This window comes from Oncorhynchus mykiss, chromosome 15 (assembly GCF_057628025.1).
Source record: "Oncorhynchus mykiss isolate SJ-2025 chromosome 15, ASM5762802v1, whole genome shotgun sequence".
Classification (NCBI taxonomy): Eukaryota; Metazoa; Chordata; class Actinopteri; order Salmoniformes; family Salmonidae; genus Oncorhynchus; species Oncorhynchus mykiss.
Genome location: NC_143036.1, coordinates 72744499 through 72761893, shown reverse-complemented (window position 1 = coordinate 72761893; position 17395 = coordinate 72744499). Strand labels below are relative to the sequence as shown.

General features: G+C 49.0%; 1 protein-coding gene across 1 annotated transcript; it reads left to right on the top strand.

Annotated features, from left to right (window-relative positions):
- Positions 1 to 3613: 3613 nt before the first annotated feature.
- Positions 3614 to 17250, top strand: LOC118938931 (prolactin-like). The gene is made up of 4 exons (XM_090201116.1): positions 3614 to 4271; positions 12383 to 12490; positions 14272 to 14451; positions 16268 to 17250. Exons 1-4 carry the CDS (start codon positions 4101 to 4103, stop codon positions 16466 to 16468), a joined length of 660 nt encoding a protein of 219 aa, XP_090057242.1. The 5' UTR covers positions 3614 to 4100; the 3' UTR covers positions 16469 to 17250.
- The last annotated feature ends 145 nt before the right edge of the window (positions 17251 to 17395 follow it).

The following is a 17395-nucleotide window of genomic DNA, read 5'->3' as shown; positions in this document are numbered from 1 at the left end:
CAGTGTACGCTAGCCAAGGTGGCCAGGTGCACGGTGTTTCCTCCGGCGCATTGGTGCGGCTGGCTTCCGGGTTGGATGTGCGCTGTGTTAAGAAGCAGTGCGGCTTGGTTGGTTGTGTATCGGAGGACGCATGACTTTCAACCTTCGTCTCTCCCGAGCCCGTACGGGAGTTGTAGCGATGAGACAAGATAGTAGCTACTACAACAATTGGATACTATGAAATTGGGGAGAAAAAGGGGTAAAAAAAAATTAAATAAAAAAAAAGGCACTTCAAAATTTTGTCTTGCCCATTCACCCTCTGAATGGCACACAGTCCAAGTCTCAACTGTCTCATCTGCACTGATTGAAGTGAATTTAGCAAGTGACATCAATAAGGGATCATAGGGATCATAGCTTTTACCTGGATTCACCTGGTCAGTCTTAAGAAAGAGTTCTTAATGTTTTGTCCACTACAGTGTAAATGTAATCATCAAGTACATGTAAAAACCAATAGATATAATCATGTCAGTATCCTTAAAGTCACAATCTATGATTCCTACATCAACTTTTTACTTTTAAATTAGGTGTAACTTATAAATGGCTCGTGTTTTACTAATTTGTTTATAAACAGTACACTACATTACACTACAGAACACTACAGTACACTACAGTACACTACAGAACACTACAGTACACTACAGTACACTACAGAACACTACGGTATACTACAGAGCACTACAGTGCACTACAGTACCCTACAGAACACTACAGTATACTACAGAACACTACAGTACACTACAGAACACTACAGTACACTACAGAACACTACAGAACACTACATAACACTACAGTACACTACAGAGCACTACAGAACACTACAGTACACTACAGTACACTACAGAACACTACAGTACACTACAGAACACTACAGAACACTACAGTACACTACAGAACGCTACAGAACACTACAGAACAATACAGAACAGTAGAAAACTACAGTACACTACAGAACACTACAGAAAACTACAGTACACTACAGAACACTACAGAACACTACAGTACACTACAGTACACTACGGTATACTACAGAGCACTACAGAACACTACAGAACACTACAGAACACTACAGAACAGTAGAAAACTACGGTACACTACAGTGCACTACAGAACACTACAGTACACTACAGAACACTACAGAACACTACAGAACACTACAGAACAGTAGAAAACTACAGTACACTACAGAACACTACAGAAAACTACAGTACACTACAGAACACTACAGAACACTACAGTGCACTACAGTACACTACAGAACACTACAGAACACTACAGAAAACTACAGTACACTACAGAACACTACAGAACACTACAGAACACTACAATACACTACAGTGCACTACAGAACACTACAGAACACTACAATACACTACAGTACACTACAGAACACTATAGAACACTACAGAACACTACAGAACACTACAGTGCACTACAGAACACTACAGAACACTACAGAACACTACAGTACACTACAGAACACTACAGTACACTACAGAACACTACAGAACACTACAGTATACTACAGAACACTACAGAACACTACAGAACACTACAGAGCACTACAGTGCACTACAGTACACTACAGAACACTACAGAACACCACAGTACACTACAGAACACTACAGAACACTACATAACACTACAGCACACTACAGAACACTACAGAACACTACAGTACACTACAGAACACTACAGAACACTACAGTATACTACAGTACACTACAGAACACTACAGAACAAGGACAGAGATAATATTGAAAACAATCAACAACAAGGTTTGCTTTCACTTATTGATCAATACATTGATCATTTAAATCAGGGATGTCAAAATCATTCCACAGAGTGCTGAGTGTCTGCAGGTTTTTGGTTTCAATTAAGACATAGACTACCAGCTGAGGGGAGTTCCTTATTATGACTTATTACTTATTAGTGACCTTCATTTATCAATCAATTACAAGGGAGGAGCGAGAACCTGCAGACACGCGGCCCTCCGGGGAATGAGTTTAACACGTGGATAAAGTCATCACCATGTGAGAAACATGGGAGCTGGTCAGTGTGAATGGCAGTACCATACTCCTGTACACTACAGAACGCGGCCCTCCGTGGAATGAGTTTAACACGTGGATGAAGTCATCACCATGTGAGAAACATGGGAGCTGGTCAGTGTGAATGGCAGTACCATACTACTGTACACTCTGAGATAAAAGGGTTCCAAAAGGGTTCCTTGGCTGTACACAAAGGAGAGCCCTCTTTGGTTCCAGGTAGAACCCTTTTGGGTTCCATGTAGAACCCTCTGTAGAAAGGTGTTCTACATGGAATCCAAAAGGGTTCTGGAACCAGAAAGGGTTCTTCAAAGGGTTCTCCTATGGGGACAGACGTGGAACCCTTTTAGGTTCTAGATAGCACCTTTTTTCTGAGCATCGCTTATGCACTTAACTAGCCTAATGAATGACAGTGAAACTGGTGAAGGGGCTGGGGGGTGAACTGAATGAGCATTTTCACCCTGTATCTGTCCTGATTTGTCCCGTCCGCTTTGGGCTGTGAAGCCGACTTCCATCATGATCTGATGAAAAAACAGAAAGAGAAAATTGAGGGCGAATGAAAACTCACGCAAACCTCTGTCTCTCTCTCCTCCCCTCCTAAATGATTGTGGTCATCACATGATGACAGAGAGAGAGACCCTTTCCTTAATACTCCTGGTCCCTTTAAATAGCTGCGTGTCACTGTACATCCTCCAGCTTCAAAAATACCACCAAGCAACACAGAATGTCCAGGAACAACATCAAACAAGGTAGCTACCTCTAAGAACAAGCCAGGCAGTGCATGCAGAGAGCAGGGAGCAGGGAGCAGGGAGCAGGGAGCAGGGAGCAGGGAGCAGGGACCAGGGACCAGGGACCAGGGACCAGGGACCAGGGAGCAGGGAGCAGGGAGCAGGGAGCAGGGAGCAGGGAGCAGGGACCAGGGACCAGGGACCAGGGAGCAGGGAGCAGGGAACAGGGAGCAGGGAGCAGGGAGCAGGGAGCAGGGAGCAGGGAGCAAAGACCAGGGACCAGGGACCAGGGAACAGGGAGCAGGGAGCAAGGACCAGGGACCAGGGACTAAGGACCAGGGACCAGGGAGCAAGGACCAGGGACCAGGGACCAGGGACCAGGGACCAGGGACCAGGGCGCAGGGACCAGGGACCAGGGACCAGGGAGCAGGGAGCAAGGACCAGGGAGCAGGGAACAGGGAGCAGGGTGCAAGGACCAGGGAGCAGGGACCAGGGACCAGGGAGCAGGGACCAGGGACCAGGGACCAGGGACTGAGGAGCTATACATGCATGCCTCTGCCTGTGGAACTAGATTCTCTCCTCTGTTTACCACCTCTTCTTCCCTTTCTCTTTTCCTCTTCCTCCCTCAACCAGTCAGTCACTATCCAGTGTCAGTGTTGTCTCTCTTCATCCTCTTCTCCTTCTATTCCTCTGTCAGTGTCAATGTTGTCTCTCTTCATCCTCTTCTCCTTCTATTCCTCTGTCAGTGTCAGTGTTGTCTCTCTTCTCCTTCTATTCCTCTCTCAGTGTCAGTGTTGTCTCTCTTTTCTGTCTATTCCTCTGTCAGTGTCAGTGTTGTCTCTCTTCATCCTCTTCTCCTTCTATTCCTCTGTCAGTGTCAGTGTTGTCTCTCTTCTCCTTCTATTCCTCTGTCAGTGTCAGTGTTGTCTCTCTTCATCCTCTTCTCCTTCTATTCCTCTGTCAGTGTTCCCCTCTCCCTCCTGTCCTCATCCCTCTATCCTGCCCTTTCCTCCTTCTCATTGCTCTTCTCATTGTTCCCCTCTCCCTCTATATTTCCACCAGTTTGAGTGCTGCATCTGCCTTGTGAGACAGGATCCCATCCACACCTCTCTCTGTTCCTCTTCTCACTCTCTCTCTGCCAGTGTCAGTGCTGCTCCTGGCTGGTGAGAGGATCCTGTCCTCTCCCTCTATTGCCCTCCTCTCTCTCAACTCCTTCAACCTCCTCTCTATTTATCTCATCATCCTCATCCTTCTCCCTCTCTCCCTCTCTCTTCCAGTGTGGGCTCTGCTCATGGTGTTGCTGTGTGTGGAGCTGCGTGGCAGTGGCAGCGCGAGCGCGGCACCCATCTGTGTCCACGGCCAGGCGGGGTGCCACTTCCTCTCCCTGGCAGACCTCTTTGACCGGGTCATCCAGCACAGTGCCAGGATGCACAGCATCTCCAGTGACCTGCACTCTGAATTCGTAAGTCCCCTTATCTTTCTCTAGTATGCTCAAGGTTACCTCTTTCTTTTCTCTCGCTCTTTCTCTCTCTGTATCTCTGTCACTAATGACACAGTCCTAGTCTCTTTCTCTCTCTCTCTGTCTGTCTCTGTCACTAATGACACAGTCCTAGTCTCTTTCTCTCTCTCTCTCTGTCTGTCTCTGTCAATCATGACACAGTCCTAGTCTCTTTCTCTCTCTCTCTGTCTGTCTCTGTCACTAATGACACAGTCCTAGTCTCTTTCTCTCTCTCTCTGTCTGTCTCTGTCAATCATGACACAGTCCTAGTCTCTTTCTCTCTCTCTCTGTCTGTCTCTGTCACTAATGACACAGTCCTAGTCTCTTTCTCTCTCTCTCTGTCTGTCTCTGTCACTAATGACACAGTCCTCGTCTCTTTCTCTCTCTCTCTGTCTGTCTCTGTCACTAATGACAGAACCCACTATAACACTGTGTGGTTGTTGATGTGACATATTGGTTTGCGATAATCAGATGTATAAAAGAGGATTTTAAGATGGAAATCTTGACGTTAAGAACAACAGTCTTTCAACATGTCATGTAGCAGATCATTAAATCAAATCAAAGTGTATTTGTCATGTGCGCCGACCACAACAGGTGTCACCTTACAGTGAAATGCTTACTTACAGGCTCTAACCAATAGTGCAAAAAAGGTATTGGGTGAACAATAGGTAAGTAAAGAATGAAAAACAACAGTAAAAAGACACTGAAAAATAACAGTAGAGAGGCTATATACAGTAGAGAGGCTTTATACAGTAGCGAGGCTTTATACAGTAGCGAGGCTATATACAGTAGCGAGAACAGTCTATGACTGGGGTGGCTGGGTCTTTGACCATTTTTAGGGCCTTCCTATGACATCGCCTGGTGTGGAGGTCCTGGATGGCAGGCAGCTTAGCCCCAGTGATGTACTGGGCTGTACGCACTACCCTCTGTAGTGCCTTGCGGTCGGAGGCCGAGCAATTGCCATATCAGGCAGTGATGCAACCAGCCAGAATGCTCTCGATGTTACAGCTGTAGAACGTTTTGAGGATCTCAGAACCCATGCCAAATCATTTTAGTTTCCTGAGGGGGAATAGGTTTTGTTGTCTTCTCCTCTTCACGACGGTCTTGGTGTGTTTGGACCGTTCTAGTTTGTTGGTGAAGTGGAGACCAAGGAACTTGAAGCTCTCAACCTGCTCCACTACAGCCCCGTCAATGAGAATGGGGGCATACTCGGTCCTCCTTTTCGTGTAGTCCACAATCATCTCCTTAGTCTTGGTTATGTTGAGGGATAGGTTGTTATTCTGGCACCACCTGGCCAGGTCTCTGACCTCCTCCCTATAGGCTGTCTCGTCGTTGTCGGTGATCAGGCCTACCACTGTTGTGTCGTCTGCAAACTTAATGATGGTGTTGGAGTCGTGCCTGGCCATGCAGTCATGAGTGAACAGGGAGTACAGGAGGGGACTGAACACGCACCCCTGGGGGGCTCCAGTGTTGAGGATCAGCGTGGCAGATGTGCTGCTACCTACCCTTACAACATGGGGGCGGCCTGTCAGGAAGTCCAGGATCCAGTTGCAGAGGGAGGTGTTTAGTCCCAGGATCCTTAGCTTAGTGATGAGCTTTGAGGGTCTATGGTGTTTAACGCTGAGCTGTAGTCAATGAATAGCATTCTCACATAAGTGTTCCTTTTGTCCAGATGGGAAAGGGTAGTGTGGAGTGCAATAGAGATTGCATCATCTGTGGATCTGTTTGGGCGGTATGCAAATTGGAGTGGGTCTAGGGTTTCTGGGATAATGGTGTTGATGTGAGCCATTAACAGCCTCTCAAAGCACTTCATGTCTACGGACGTGAGTGCTACTGGTCTGTAGTCATTTAGGCAGGTTGCCTTTGTGTTCTTGGGCACAGGGACTATGGTGGTCTGCTTGAAACATGTTGGTATTACAGACTCAATCAAGGACATGTTGAAAATGTCAGTGAAGACACCTGCCAGTTGGTCAGCACATGCCCGGAGCACACGTCCTGGTAATCCGTCTGGCCCTACAGCCTTGTATATGTTGACCTGTTTATAGGTCTTACTCATGTCGGCTACGGAGAGCGTGATCACACAGTCGTCCGGAACAGCTGATGCTCTCATGCATGCCTAAGTGTTGTTTTCCATGAAGCAAGCATAGAAGTGATTTAACTCGTCTAGTAGGCTCGTGTCACTGGGCAGCTCGCGGCTGTGCTTCCCTCTGTAATCTGTAAGCCCTGCCACATAAGACGAGCATCGGAGCCGGTGTAGTATGATTCAATCTTAGCCCTGTATTGACGCTTTGCCTGTTTGATGGTTCGTCGCAGGGCATAGCAGGATTTATTATAAGCTTCCGGGTTAGAGTCCCGCACCTTTAAAGCAGCAGCTCTGCCCTTTACCTCAATGCGAATGTTGCCTGTAATCCATGGCTTCTGGTTGGGGTATGTACGTACAGTCACTGTGGGGATGACATCCTCGACACACTTATTGATTAAGCCAGTGACTGATGTGGTGTACTCTTCAATACCAGAAGAAGAATCCCAGAACATATTCCAGTCTGAGACAGCAAAGCAGTCCTGTAGTTTAGCATCTGCTGCATCTGTCACTGCTGCTTCCTGCTTTCATGTTTGCTTGTAAGCAGGAATCAGGAGGATAGAGTTGTGGTCGGATTTACCAAATGAAGGGCGAGGGAGAGCATTGTATATGTGTCTCTGTGTGTGGAGTACAGGTGATCTAGAATTTGTTTCCCTCTGGTTGCACATTTAACATGTTAATAGAAATTTGGTAGAACTTATTTAAGTTTCCCTGCATTAAAGACTATGGCCACTAGGAGCACCACCTCTGGGTGAGTGGTTTCCTGTTTGCTTATTTCCTTATACAGCTGACTGAGTGCGGTCTTAGCGCCAGCATCTGTCTGTGGTGGTAAATAAACAGCCACGAAAAGTATAGCTGAGAACTCTCTAGGCAAGTAGTGTGGCCTGCAATTTATCACAATATACTCTACTTCAGGCGATCAAAATCTAGAGACTTCCTTAGATTTTGTGCACCAGCTGTTGTTTACAAATATGCACAGACCCCCCCCCCCCCTCGTCTTACCGGATTGTGCTGTTCTATCTTGCCGGTGCAGCGTATATCCCGCTAGCTGAATATCCATGTCGTCATTCAGCCACGATTCTGTGAAACACAGGATATTACAGTTTTAGATGTCCCGTTGCTAGGATATTCGTGATCGTACCTCATCTAATTTATTGTCCAATGATTGCATGTTGGCGAGTAGTATTGACGGTAACGGCAGCTTTCCCTCTCGCCTTCTCCGCGTCCTCATGAGGCTTCCCGCTCGGTGTCCCGCTCAGTGTCCCGCTCGGTGTCCCCACGAGGCATCCCGCTCGGTGTCCCGCTCGGTGTCCCGCTCGGTGTCCCCACGAGGCATCCCGCTCTGTGTCCCGCTCGGTGTCCCGCTCGGTGTCCCCACAAGGCATCCCGCTCGGTGTCCCGCTCGGTGTCCCGCTCGGTGTCCCCTGTACCTGCGTTTCTTCCTCTTGCAAATAACGGGGATGTTGGCCCTGTTGGGTGTTTGGAGAATGTCCTGTGCGTCCTGCTTGTTGTAGAAAAATTATTTGTCTAATCCGAGGTGAGTGATCGCTGTCCTGATATCCAGAAGCTCTTTTCTGCTGTAAGATACGGTTGCAGAAACATTCAGTACAAAATAAGTTACAAATAACGCGGGGAAAAAACACATAATACCACAATTGGTTGGGCGCCTGTAAAACTGCTGCCAATTCCTTTTTTTTTTGCTGGTTTCAATTTAGTAAGAGGAAATTGCATGTTTAAAGTGATAGTTCACCCAAATGACAAAATAACATGTTGGTTTCCTTACCCTGTAAGCAGTCTATTGCCAAGGTAAGAGAGCAGTCTATTGCCAAGGTAAGAGAGCAGTCTATTGCCAAGATAAGACAGCAGTCTATTGCCAAGGTCAGACAGCAGTCTATTGCCAAGGTCAGACAGCAGTCTATTGCCAAGGTAAGACAGCAGTCTATTGTCAAGGTAAGACAGCAGTCTATTGCCAAGATAAGACAGCAGTCTATTGCCAAGGTCAGACAGCAGTCTATTGCCAAGATAAGACAGCAGTCTATTGCCAAGGTAAGACAGCAGTATATTGCCAAGGTAAGACAGCAGTCTATTGCCAAGATAAGACAGCAGTCTATTGCCAAGGTCAGACAGTAGTCTATTGCCAAGATAAGACAGCAGTCTATTGCCAAGGTAAGACAGCAGTCTATTGCCAAGGTAAGACAGCAGTCTATTGCCAAGGTAAGACAGCAGTCTATTGCAAAGGTAAGACAGCAGTATATTGCCAAGATAAGACAGCAATCTATTGCCAAGGTAAGACAGCAGTCTATTGCCAAGGTCAGACAGCAGTCTATTGCCAAGATAAGACAACAGTCTATTGCCAAGGTAAGACAGCAGTCTATTGCTGTAAGGGCGTTCGTCTGTAGGAGGAGGAGAAGCGGACCAAAGCGCAGCGTGGTGGTTGTTCATATTTTAATAAATCACTACACATGAACAAACTAACGAAAACAAGAAATGTGAGGACGCAAAACAGTCCTATCCTGTGACGACAAACACAGTGAAACCCAGGCTACCTAAGTATGATTCTCAATCAGAGACAACTAATGACACCTGCCTCTGATTGAGAACCATACTAGGCCGAAAACATAGAAATGCCCCAAAACATAGAAAAACAAACATAGACTGCCCACCCAACTCACGCCCTGACCATACTAAATAAATACAAAACAACAGAAATAGAGGTCAGAACGTGACAGTACCCCCCCCCCCCAAAGGTGCGGACTCCGGCCGCAAAACCTTGACCTATAGGGGAGGGTCTGGGTGGGCGTCTGTCCGCGGTGGCGGCTCTGGCGCGGGACGCGGACCCCACTTCACCATTGTCTTAGTCCGCCTTATTGTCCGCCTCCCTGGCTTACTCACCATGGCCACCCCTCTCAATGACCCCACTGGACAGAGGGGCTGCTCGGGACAGAGGGGCAGCTCGGGACAGAGGTGAAGCAGCTGCTCGGGACAGAGGGACAACTGCTCGGGACAGAGGGGCAGCTGCTCGGGACAGAGGGGCGATAGCAGCTCGGGACAGAGGGGCGATAGCAGCTCGGGACAGAGGGGCGATAGCTGCTCGGGACAGAGGGGCGGCAGCTGCTCGGGACAGAGGGGCAGCTGCTCGGGACCGAGGGACAGCTGCTCGGGACAGAGGGGCGGCAGCAGCTTGGGACAGAGGGGCGACAGCTGCTCTGGACAGAGGGGCAGCTGCTCGGGCGGCCCCTGGCTGACTGGCGGCACTGGCGGCCCCTGGCTTACTGGCGGCCCCTGGCTTACTGGCGGCCCCTGGCTGACTGGCGGCACTGGCGGCCCCTGGCTTACTGGTGGCCCCTGGCTTACTGGCGGCACTGGCGGCCCCTGGCTGACTGGCGGCACTGGCTGACTGGCGGCACTGGCGGCCCCTGGCTTACTGGCGGCCCCTGGCTTACTGGCGGCACTGGCGGCCCCTGGCTGACTGGCGGCACTGGCGGCCCCTGGCTGACTGGCGGCACTGGCGGCCCCTGGCTGACTGGCGGCACTGGCGGCCCCTGGCTGACTGGCGGCACTGGCGGCCCCTGGCTGACTGGTGGCACTGGCGGCCCCTGGCTGACTGGCGGCACTGGCGGCCCCTGGCTGACTGGCGGCTCCTGGCAGACGGGCGGCACTGGCGGCTCCTGGCAGACGGGCGGCACTGGCGGCTCCTGGCAGACGGGCGGCACTGGCGGCTCCTGGCAGACGGGCGGCGCTGGCGGCGCTGGGCAGACGGACGGCGCTGGCGCCGCTGGGCAGACGGGAAGCTCAGCTGGCGCTGGGCAGACGGGAAGCTCCGGCAACGCTGGAGAAGAGGAAGGCCCTGGTAGCGCCGGAGAGGCGGGAGGCTCCGGCAGCGGCGCCGGACAGGCGGGAGGCTCCGGCAGCGGCGCCGGACAGGCGGGAGGCTCCGGCAGAGGCGCCGGACAGGCGGGAGGCTCCGGCAGCGGCGCCGGACAGGCGGGAGGCTCCGGCAGAGGCGCCGGACAGGCGGGAGGCTCCGGCAGCGGCGCCGGACAGGCGAGAGGCTCCGGCAGAGGCGCCGGACAGGTGGGAGGCTCCGGCAGCGCTGGAGAGGAGGAAGCCCCTGTAAGGATGGGCCGGAGAGACAGCCTGGTACGGGGGGCTGCCACCGGAGGGCTGGTGCGTGGAGGTGGTGACGGATAGACCGGGCCGTGAAGGCGTACTGGAGATCTTGAGAGCAGGGCTGGCACCAACCGCCCTGGCTGGATCTTCACCCTAGCCCGGCAGATGTGGGGAGCTGGGATGTAGCGCACCGGGCTAAGCACGCGTACTGGGGACACCGTGCGCACAACTGCATAACACGGTGCCTGACCAGCACCACGCCCACCACAGTTAGCACTGCTAGGAGCACTGTAGTGCTGAGATGGCACAGGACGTGCAAGGCTAGGGAGATGCACAGGAGGCCTGGTGCGTGAGGCTGGCACAGTCTTCACCAGACCCCTCGCACGCACCTCAGGATGAGTATGGAGAGCTGACCCCGGTGCCATTAAATCCCTGACACGCTCCGTCGGGCGAATGTCGTGCCTCATGCACCAAACCAGCAAGTCCCTCATATCACTCTCCTCCAATTTCCCCATTAACTCCTTCACAGTCTCTGCTTCGCTCACCTCCAACACCAGCTCTGGTTCTGAGCTCCTCCTTGGCTCCTCACGATAAACGGGGGGAGTTGGCTCAGGTCTGACTCCTGCCCCCCCCCAAGAAATTTTTGGGGCTGACTCTCGGGCTTCCGTCCGCGCCGCCGTGCTTGCTTCGCCAACCTCATTCTCCTGTAACCTTCCGCGCACTGTTCCATCGAATCCCAGGCGGGCTCTGGCACTCTCCCTGGGTCGACCGCCCACCTGTCTATCTCCTCCCAAGTTGTGTAGTCCAGATTCTGCTCCCATGTCCCAAAATCCTGATCTCGCTGTTGCTGTTCCTGCCTCTGTTCCCTCTCCTGCTGCTGCCTTTGCTGCTGCTGCTGTTGCTCCTGCTGCACCAGTCGCTTCTCCTGCTGCTGCTGTTGCTGCTGCCTCTGTTTACCACGCCGCTTGGTCCTTGGTAGGTGGGTGATTCTGTAAGGGCGTTCGTCTGTAGGAGGAGGAGAAGCGGACCAAAGCGCAGCGTGGTGGTTGTTCATATTTTAATAAATCACTACACATGAACAAACTAACGAAAACAAGAAATGTGAGGACGCAAAACAGTCCTATCCTGTGACGACAAACACAGTGAAACCCAGGCTACCTAAGTATGATTCTCAATCAGAGACAACTAATGACACCTGCCTCTGATTGAGAACCATACTAGGCCGAAAACATAGAAATGCCCCAAAACATAGAAAAACAAACATAGACTGCCCACCCAACTCACGCCCTGACCATACTAAATAAATACAAAACAACAGAAATAGAGGTCAGAACGTGACAATTGCCAAGGTAAGACAGCAGTCTATTGCCAAGATAAGACAGCAGTCTATTGCCAAGGTAAGAGAGCAGCCTATTGCCAAGATAAGACATTTGTCTATTGTCAAGGTAAGACAGCAGTCTATTGCCAAGGTTAGACAGCAGTCTATTGCCAAGGTTAGACAGCAGTCTATTGCCAAGGTTAGACAGCAGTCTATTGCCAAGGTAAGACAGCAGTCTATTGCCAAGGTAAGACAGCAGTCTATTGCCAAGGTAAGACAGCAGTCTATTTCCATGGTAAGACAGCAGTCTATTGTCAAGGTAAGACAGCAGTCTATTGTCAAGGTCAGACAGCAGTCTATTGCCAAGGTTAGACAGCAGTCTATTATAATTTTGTGATTTGGGTGAACTATCCCTTTAAAGGTTCTACAAGCTTTCTGTTTCTTTGCTTTCGAAGGCTTTGCTCTTCAGAGATGCAGCTCCTTTGACTCGCTGACCTTTTGCTTTCTACCTACGTCTTCCCTGTCAACTCAATTCTTCTTTCTCTCCTTTCTTCTTCCCTCCGTCAGGAGCAATATGTTCTGCCAAGCAGAAATCATATTGGCAGGATAAACCGCCACTGCCATACAGCCACCATACTAACCCCTAATGGCAAAGAGAACGCGCAGAGACTGGCTGTGAGTCTTACAACTCTGTTTAATCAACTATTGTTTACCATAGTACTACCCCTCTCTGCTTCCTGTAGTAACCTTGTCTGTTCCCTGATGGTACTACCCCTCTCTGCTTCCTGTAGAACTCATGTCTGTTCCCTGATGGTACTACCCCTCTCTGCTTCCTGTAGTAACCTTGTCTGTTCCCTGATGGTACTACCCCTCTCTGCTTCCTGTAGTAACCTTGTCTGTTCCATGAGAGTACTACCCCTCTCTGCTTCCTGTAGTAACCTTGTCTGTTCCCTGATGGTACTACCCCTCTCTGCTTCCTGTAGTAACCTTGTCTGTTCCCTGAGAGTACTACCCCTCTCTGCTTCCTGTAGTAACCTTGTCTGTTCCCTGAGAGTACTACCCCTCTCTGCTTCCTGTAGAACTCATGTCTGTTCCCTGATGGTACTACCCCTCCCTACTTCCTGTAGTAACCTTGTCTGTTCCCTGATGGTACTACCCCTCCCTGCTTCCTGTAGTAACCTTGTCTGTTCCCTGATGGTACTACCCCTCTCTGCTTCCTGTAGTAACCTTGTCTGTTCCCTGATGGTACTACCCCTCTCTGCTTCCTGTAGTAATCTTGTCTGTTCCCTGATGGTACTACCCCTCTCTGCTTCCTGTAGTAACCTTGTCTGTTCCCTGATGGTACTACCCCTCTCTGCTTCCTGTAGTAACCTTGTCTGTTCCCTGATGGTACTACCCCTCTCTGCTTCCTGTAGTAACCTTGTCTGTTCCCTGATGGTACTACCCCTCTCTGCTTCCTGTAGTAACCTTGTCTGTTCCCTGAGAGTACTACCCCTCTCTGCTTCCTGTAGTAACCTTGTCTGTTCCCTGAGAGTACTACCCCTCTCTGCTTCCTGTAGTAACCTTGTCTGTTCCCTGATGGTACTACCCCTCTCTGCTTCCTGTGGTAACCTTGTCTGTTCCCTGATGGTACTACCCCTCTCTGCTTCCTGTAGTAACCTTGTATGTTCCCTGAGAGTACTACCCCTCTCTGCTTCCTGTAGTAACCTTGTCTGTTCCCTGATGGTACTACCCCTCTCTGCTTCCTGTAGTAACCTTGTCTGTTCCCTGATGGTACTACCCCTCTCTGCTTCCTGTAGTACTCATGTCTGTTCCCTGATGGTACTACCCCTCTCTGCTTCCTGTAGTAACCTTGTCTGTTCCCTGATGGTACTACACCTCTCTGCTTCCTGTAGTAACCTTGTCTGTTCCCTGATGGTACTACCCCTCTCTGCTTCCTGTAGTAACCTTGTCTGTTCCCTGATGGTACTACCCCTCTCTGCTTCCTGTAGTAACCTTGTCTGTTCCCTGATGGTACTACCCCTCTCTGCTTCCTGTAGTAACCTTGTCTGTTCCCTGAGGGTACTACCCCTCTCTGCTTCCTGTAGTAACCTTGTCTGTTCCCTGATGGTACTACCCCTCTCTGCTTCCTGTAGTAACCTTGTCTGTTCACTGATGGTACTACCCCTCTCTGCTTCCTGTAGTAACCTTGTCTGTTCCATGAGAGTACTACCCCTCTCTGCTTCCTGTAGTAACCTTGTCTGTTCCCTGAGAGTACTACCCCTCTCTGCTTCCTGTAGTAACCTTGTCTGTTCCCTGAGGGTACTACCCCTCTCTGCTTCCTGTAGTACCCATGTCTGTCTCCAGATGTAGACTGCTTCTATGTCTTTGCTTGTGTCTGTCTTCTCTCTTTCAACACTCAATAACCAACTCTACAAGAACATACAATTCTACTCGCTCTCTCTCTCTCTCCTCAGAGAGAGGAGTTAACGGAGGTGATTCTGAAGCTGCTGGTAGCATGGAAGGATCCTCTGTGGCAGTTCCACCAGAACATGGTTCACCAGGATGACTTCAACAACTTCAGCTCCAACAAAGCACTGGAGATGAGCTACATGGTGCACGAGCTCCGCAAGGGAGTCGAGAAGGTGGCTGATAAGGTAAGAGAAAGATGGGGGGAGAAGATGGCTGATAGGGTAAGAGGAAGACGGGGGGAGAAGATGGCTGATAGGGTAAGAGGAAGACGGGGGGAGAAGATGGCTGATAGGGTAAGAGGAAGACGGGGGGAGAAGATGGCTGATAGGGTAAGAGGAAGACGGGGGGAGATAGTGGCTGATAGGGTAAGAGGAAGACGGGGGGAGAAGGTGGCTGATATGGTAAGAGGAAGACGGGGGGAGATAGTGGCTGATAGGGTAAGAGGAAGACGGGGGGAGAAGATGGCTGACAGGATAAGAGGAAGACGGGGGGAGAAGATGGCTGACAGGATAAGAGGAAGACGGGGGGAGAAGATGGCTGACAGGATAAGAGGAAGACGGGGGAAGATAGTGGCTGATAGGGTAAGAGGAAGACGGGGGGAGAAGATGGCTGACAGGATAAGAGGAAGACGGGGGGAGAAGATGGCTGACAGGATAAGAGGAAGACGGGGGAAGATAGTGGCTGATAGGGTAAGAGGAAGATAAGTGAAGGTGGCTGATAGGTTAAGAGAAATATGGAGGGAGATGGTGGCTGATAGGGCAAGAGGAAGATGGGGGGAGAAGGTGGCTGATAGGGTATGGGACGGTTGAGCTAGCATAGGCTAATGCGATTAGCATGAGGTTGTAAGTATCAAGAAAATTTCACAGGACATAGACATATCTGATATTGGCAGAAAGCTTAAATTCTTGTTAATCTAACTGCACTGTCCAATTTACAGTAGCTAATACACTAAAATAATACCATGCTATTGTTTGAGGAGAGTGCACAGTTATGAACATGAAAAGTTATTAATAAACCAATTAAGCACATTTGGGCAGTCTTAATACAACATTTTGAACATAAATGCAATGTTTCATTGGATCAGTCGGGGCGGCAGGGTAGCCTAGTAGTTAGAGCATTGGGCTAGTAATCAAAAGGTTTCAAGTTCAAATCTCCGAGCTGACAAAGTACAAATCTGTCGTTCTGCCCCTGAACAAGGCAGTTCCTAGGCCATCATTGAAAATAGGAATTTGTTCTTAACTGACCTGCCTAGTAAAATAAAAGTCTAAAACTTTGCATAAACACTGCTGCCATCTAGTGACCAACATCTAAATAGTGCCTGGACTGCAAAAATGCATTTGTCTTGCATTTCAAAGATGATGGTACAAAAAAAATACAAAAAAACGCATGTTTCTTTTACCAGATCTAATGTGTTATATTCTACTACATTCATTTCACATTTACACAAACTTCAAAGTGTTTCCTTTCAAAGGGTATCAAGAATATGAATGTCCTTGCTTCAGGTCCTGAGCTACCGGCAGTATGTCATTTTAGGCAAAAATTGAAAAAAGGGGCGGATCCTTCTACATAAACATTTCTACTTGACTGAGGCTCAATTCTAGAAAATAATCATCACTTGAATCCATCATTACTATTTGTTAAGATGATTATGTTAAACATTGCCTATGGCTTTATGTAAGAGGTATAATGTGAAATGTCTCATAGATGACGAAGTGTGTATAAGACAGAGTTAGCCTTGAGCATATTATAGTGAAAAGAGAGTCCTATAGCAGCTTGATCCCTAGTGACATTGTGTAGACTGATGTTGACACCACCACTGAGTCAGTGACGAATGGAGATGCCAACCAGGATGTCACTAGACAATCCTCGCTCTGCTACTGGGTTGGCATGTGATAACTCACGAGAGAAGGAACACACACACACACACCTCATGTTGCAATATGTACAGAAAGTAAAATTCCTTGTCTCTAACAATCCACTGTCTGTGTTTCTCTCTCTCAGATGCAGCACCTGGGGATGATCAGTAACTCCCTGAGTGGCCTGTCCTCCCCTGAGGCCTTGGACCCCTCGTCAGACACCAGCGGAGAGTCCCAGGCCATGAGCGACCACGACCTACTCTACTGCTTCAGACGGGACTCCAACAAGGTCCAGAACTACCTGAAGATCCTCAAGTGCAGGATCGTACCTGAGAACGGATGCTGAGATGTGAAGACAAGAGAAGAGGCGTGACATTCACAAGCTACCGTGTCAATCAAGGAAATCAAGGACACATCATGAATAGACACGATGATAAGACCGAGAGAAGAGACTGGGACTGTGGCACTTTCCTCCTCCTAACAAGTCCAACGATAACTTCCACCAGCGACAATGTCTTAATGTCTTCTATGTACTGTATTTATGTCATGTCACAGAGAAATATAGTACAGATGTAAGATCTTAATCTGATCACCCTGTTGCAGGAAAACTTTCCTGCAATGCAGTCCATTTTAAACATGTAGTTTATTTGAGGTTTCAAAAAGGCTTCTGAAGTTCATCATTTCCTTGATTTGATTTTCCCTAACGAAAAATGTGTCAAGCCATACAAAAAATATCATGAATTATAATCCACGTAATAATTCACATTTACTTTGCTGCAGGATTATTTTCCTGCTGTAGAAAACTGGCTCAAATTAAATCCTACACCTGTATGTAACTTATCTCGATGATGAAAACTTGAATTTTCTCTCAGAGTTTGGGGGGCAGAGCCACTGGAGTAGAATACCATAATTTCTGCCATGACTATATCACCTTTAGGTTTAGAGTCCATGCATGTTTCATATAACGAATCCATTTCATGTTGTAAATGTACATTTTCAAGAGGGAGATGGGCTGTAACTCAGAAAGAATTTCATGGAAATGAACTAATATGTTGTTTATTTTTTATTTCTAAGACCAACTAGACATGAAATGTTCTTTAAAATAAATACATTGTGACAAGATCAGAACTCAGAACTCTATTGTGATTGATTGTGTGTGTGTGTGTGTGTGTGTGTGTGTGTGTGTGTGTGTGTGTGTGTGTGTGTGTGTGTGTGTGTGTGTGTGTGTGTGTGTGTGTGTGTGTGCATGAGGTTTACTGGGTTTGACGTACCA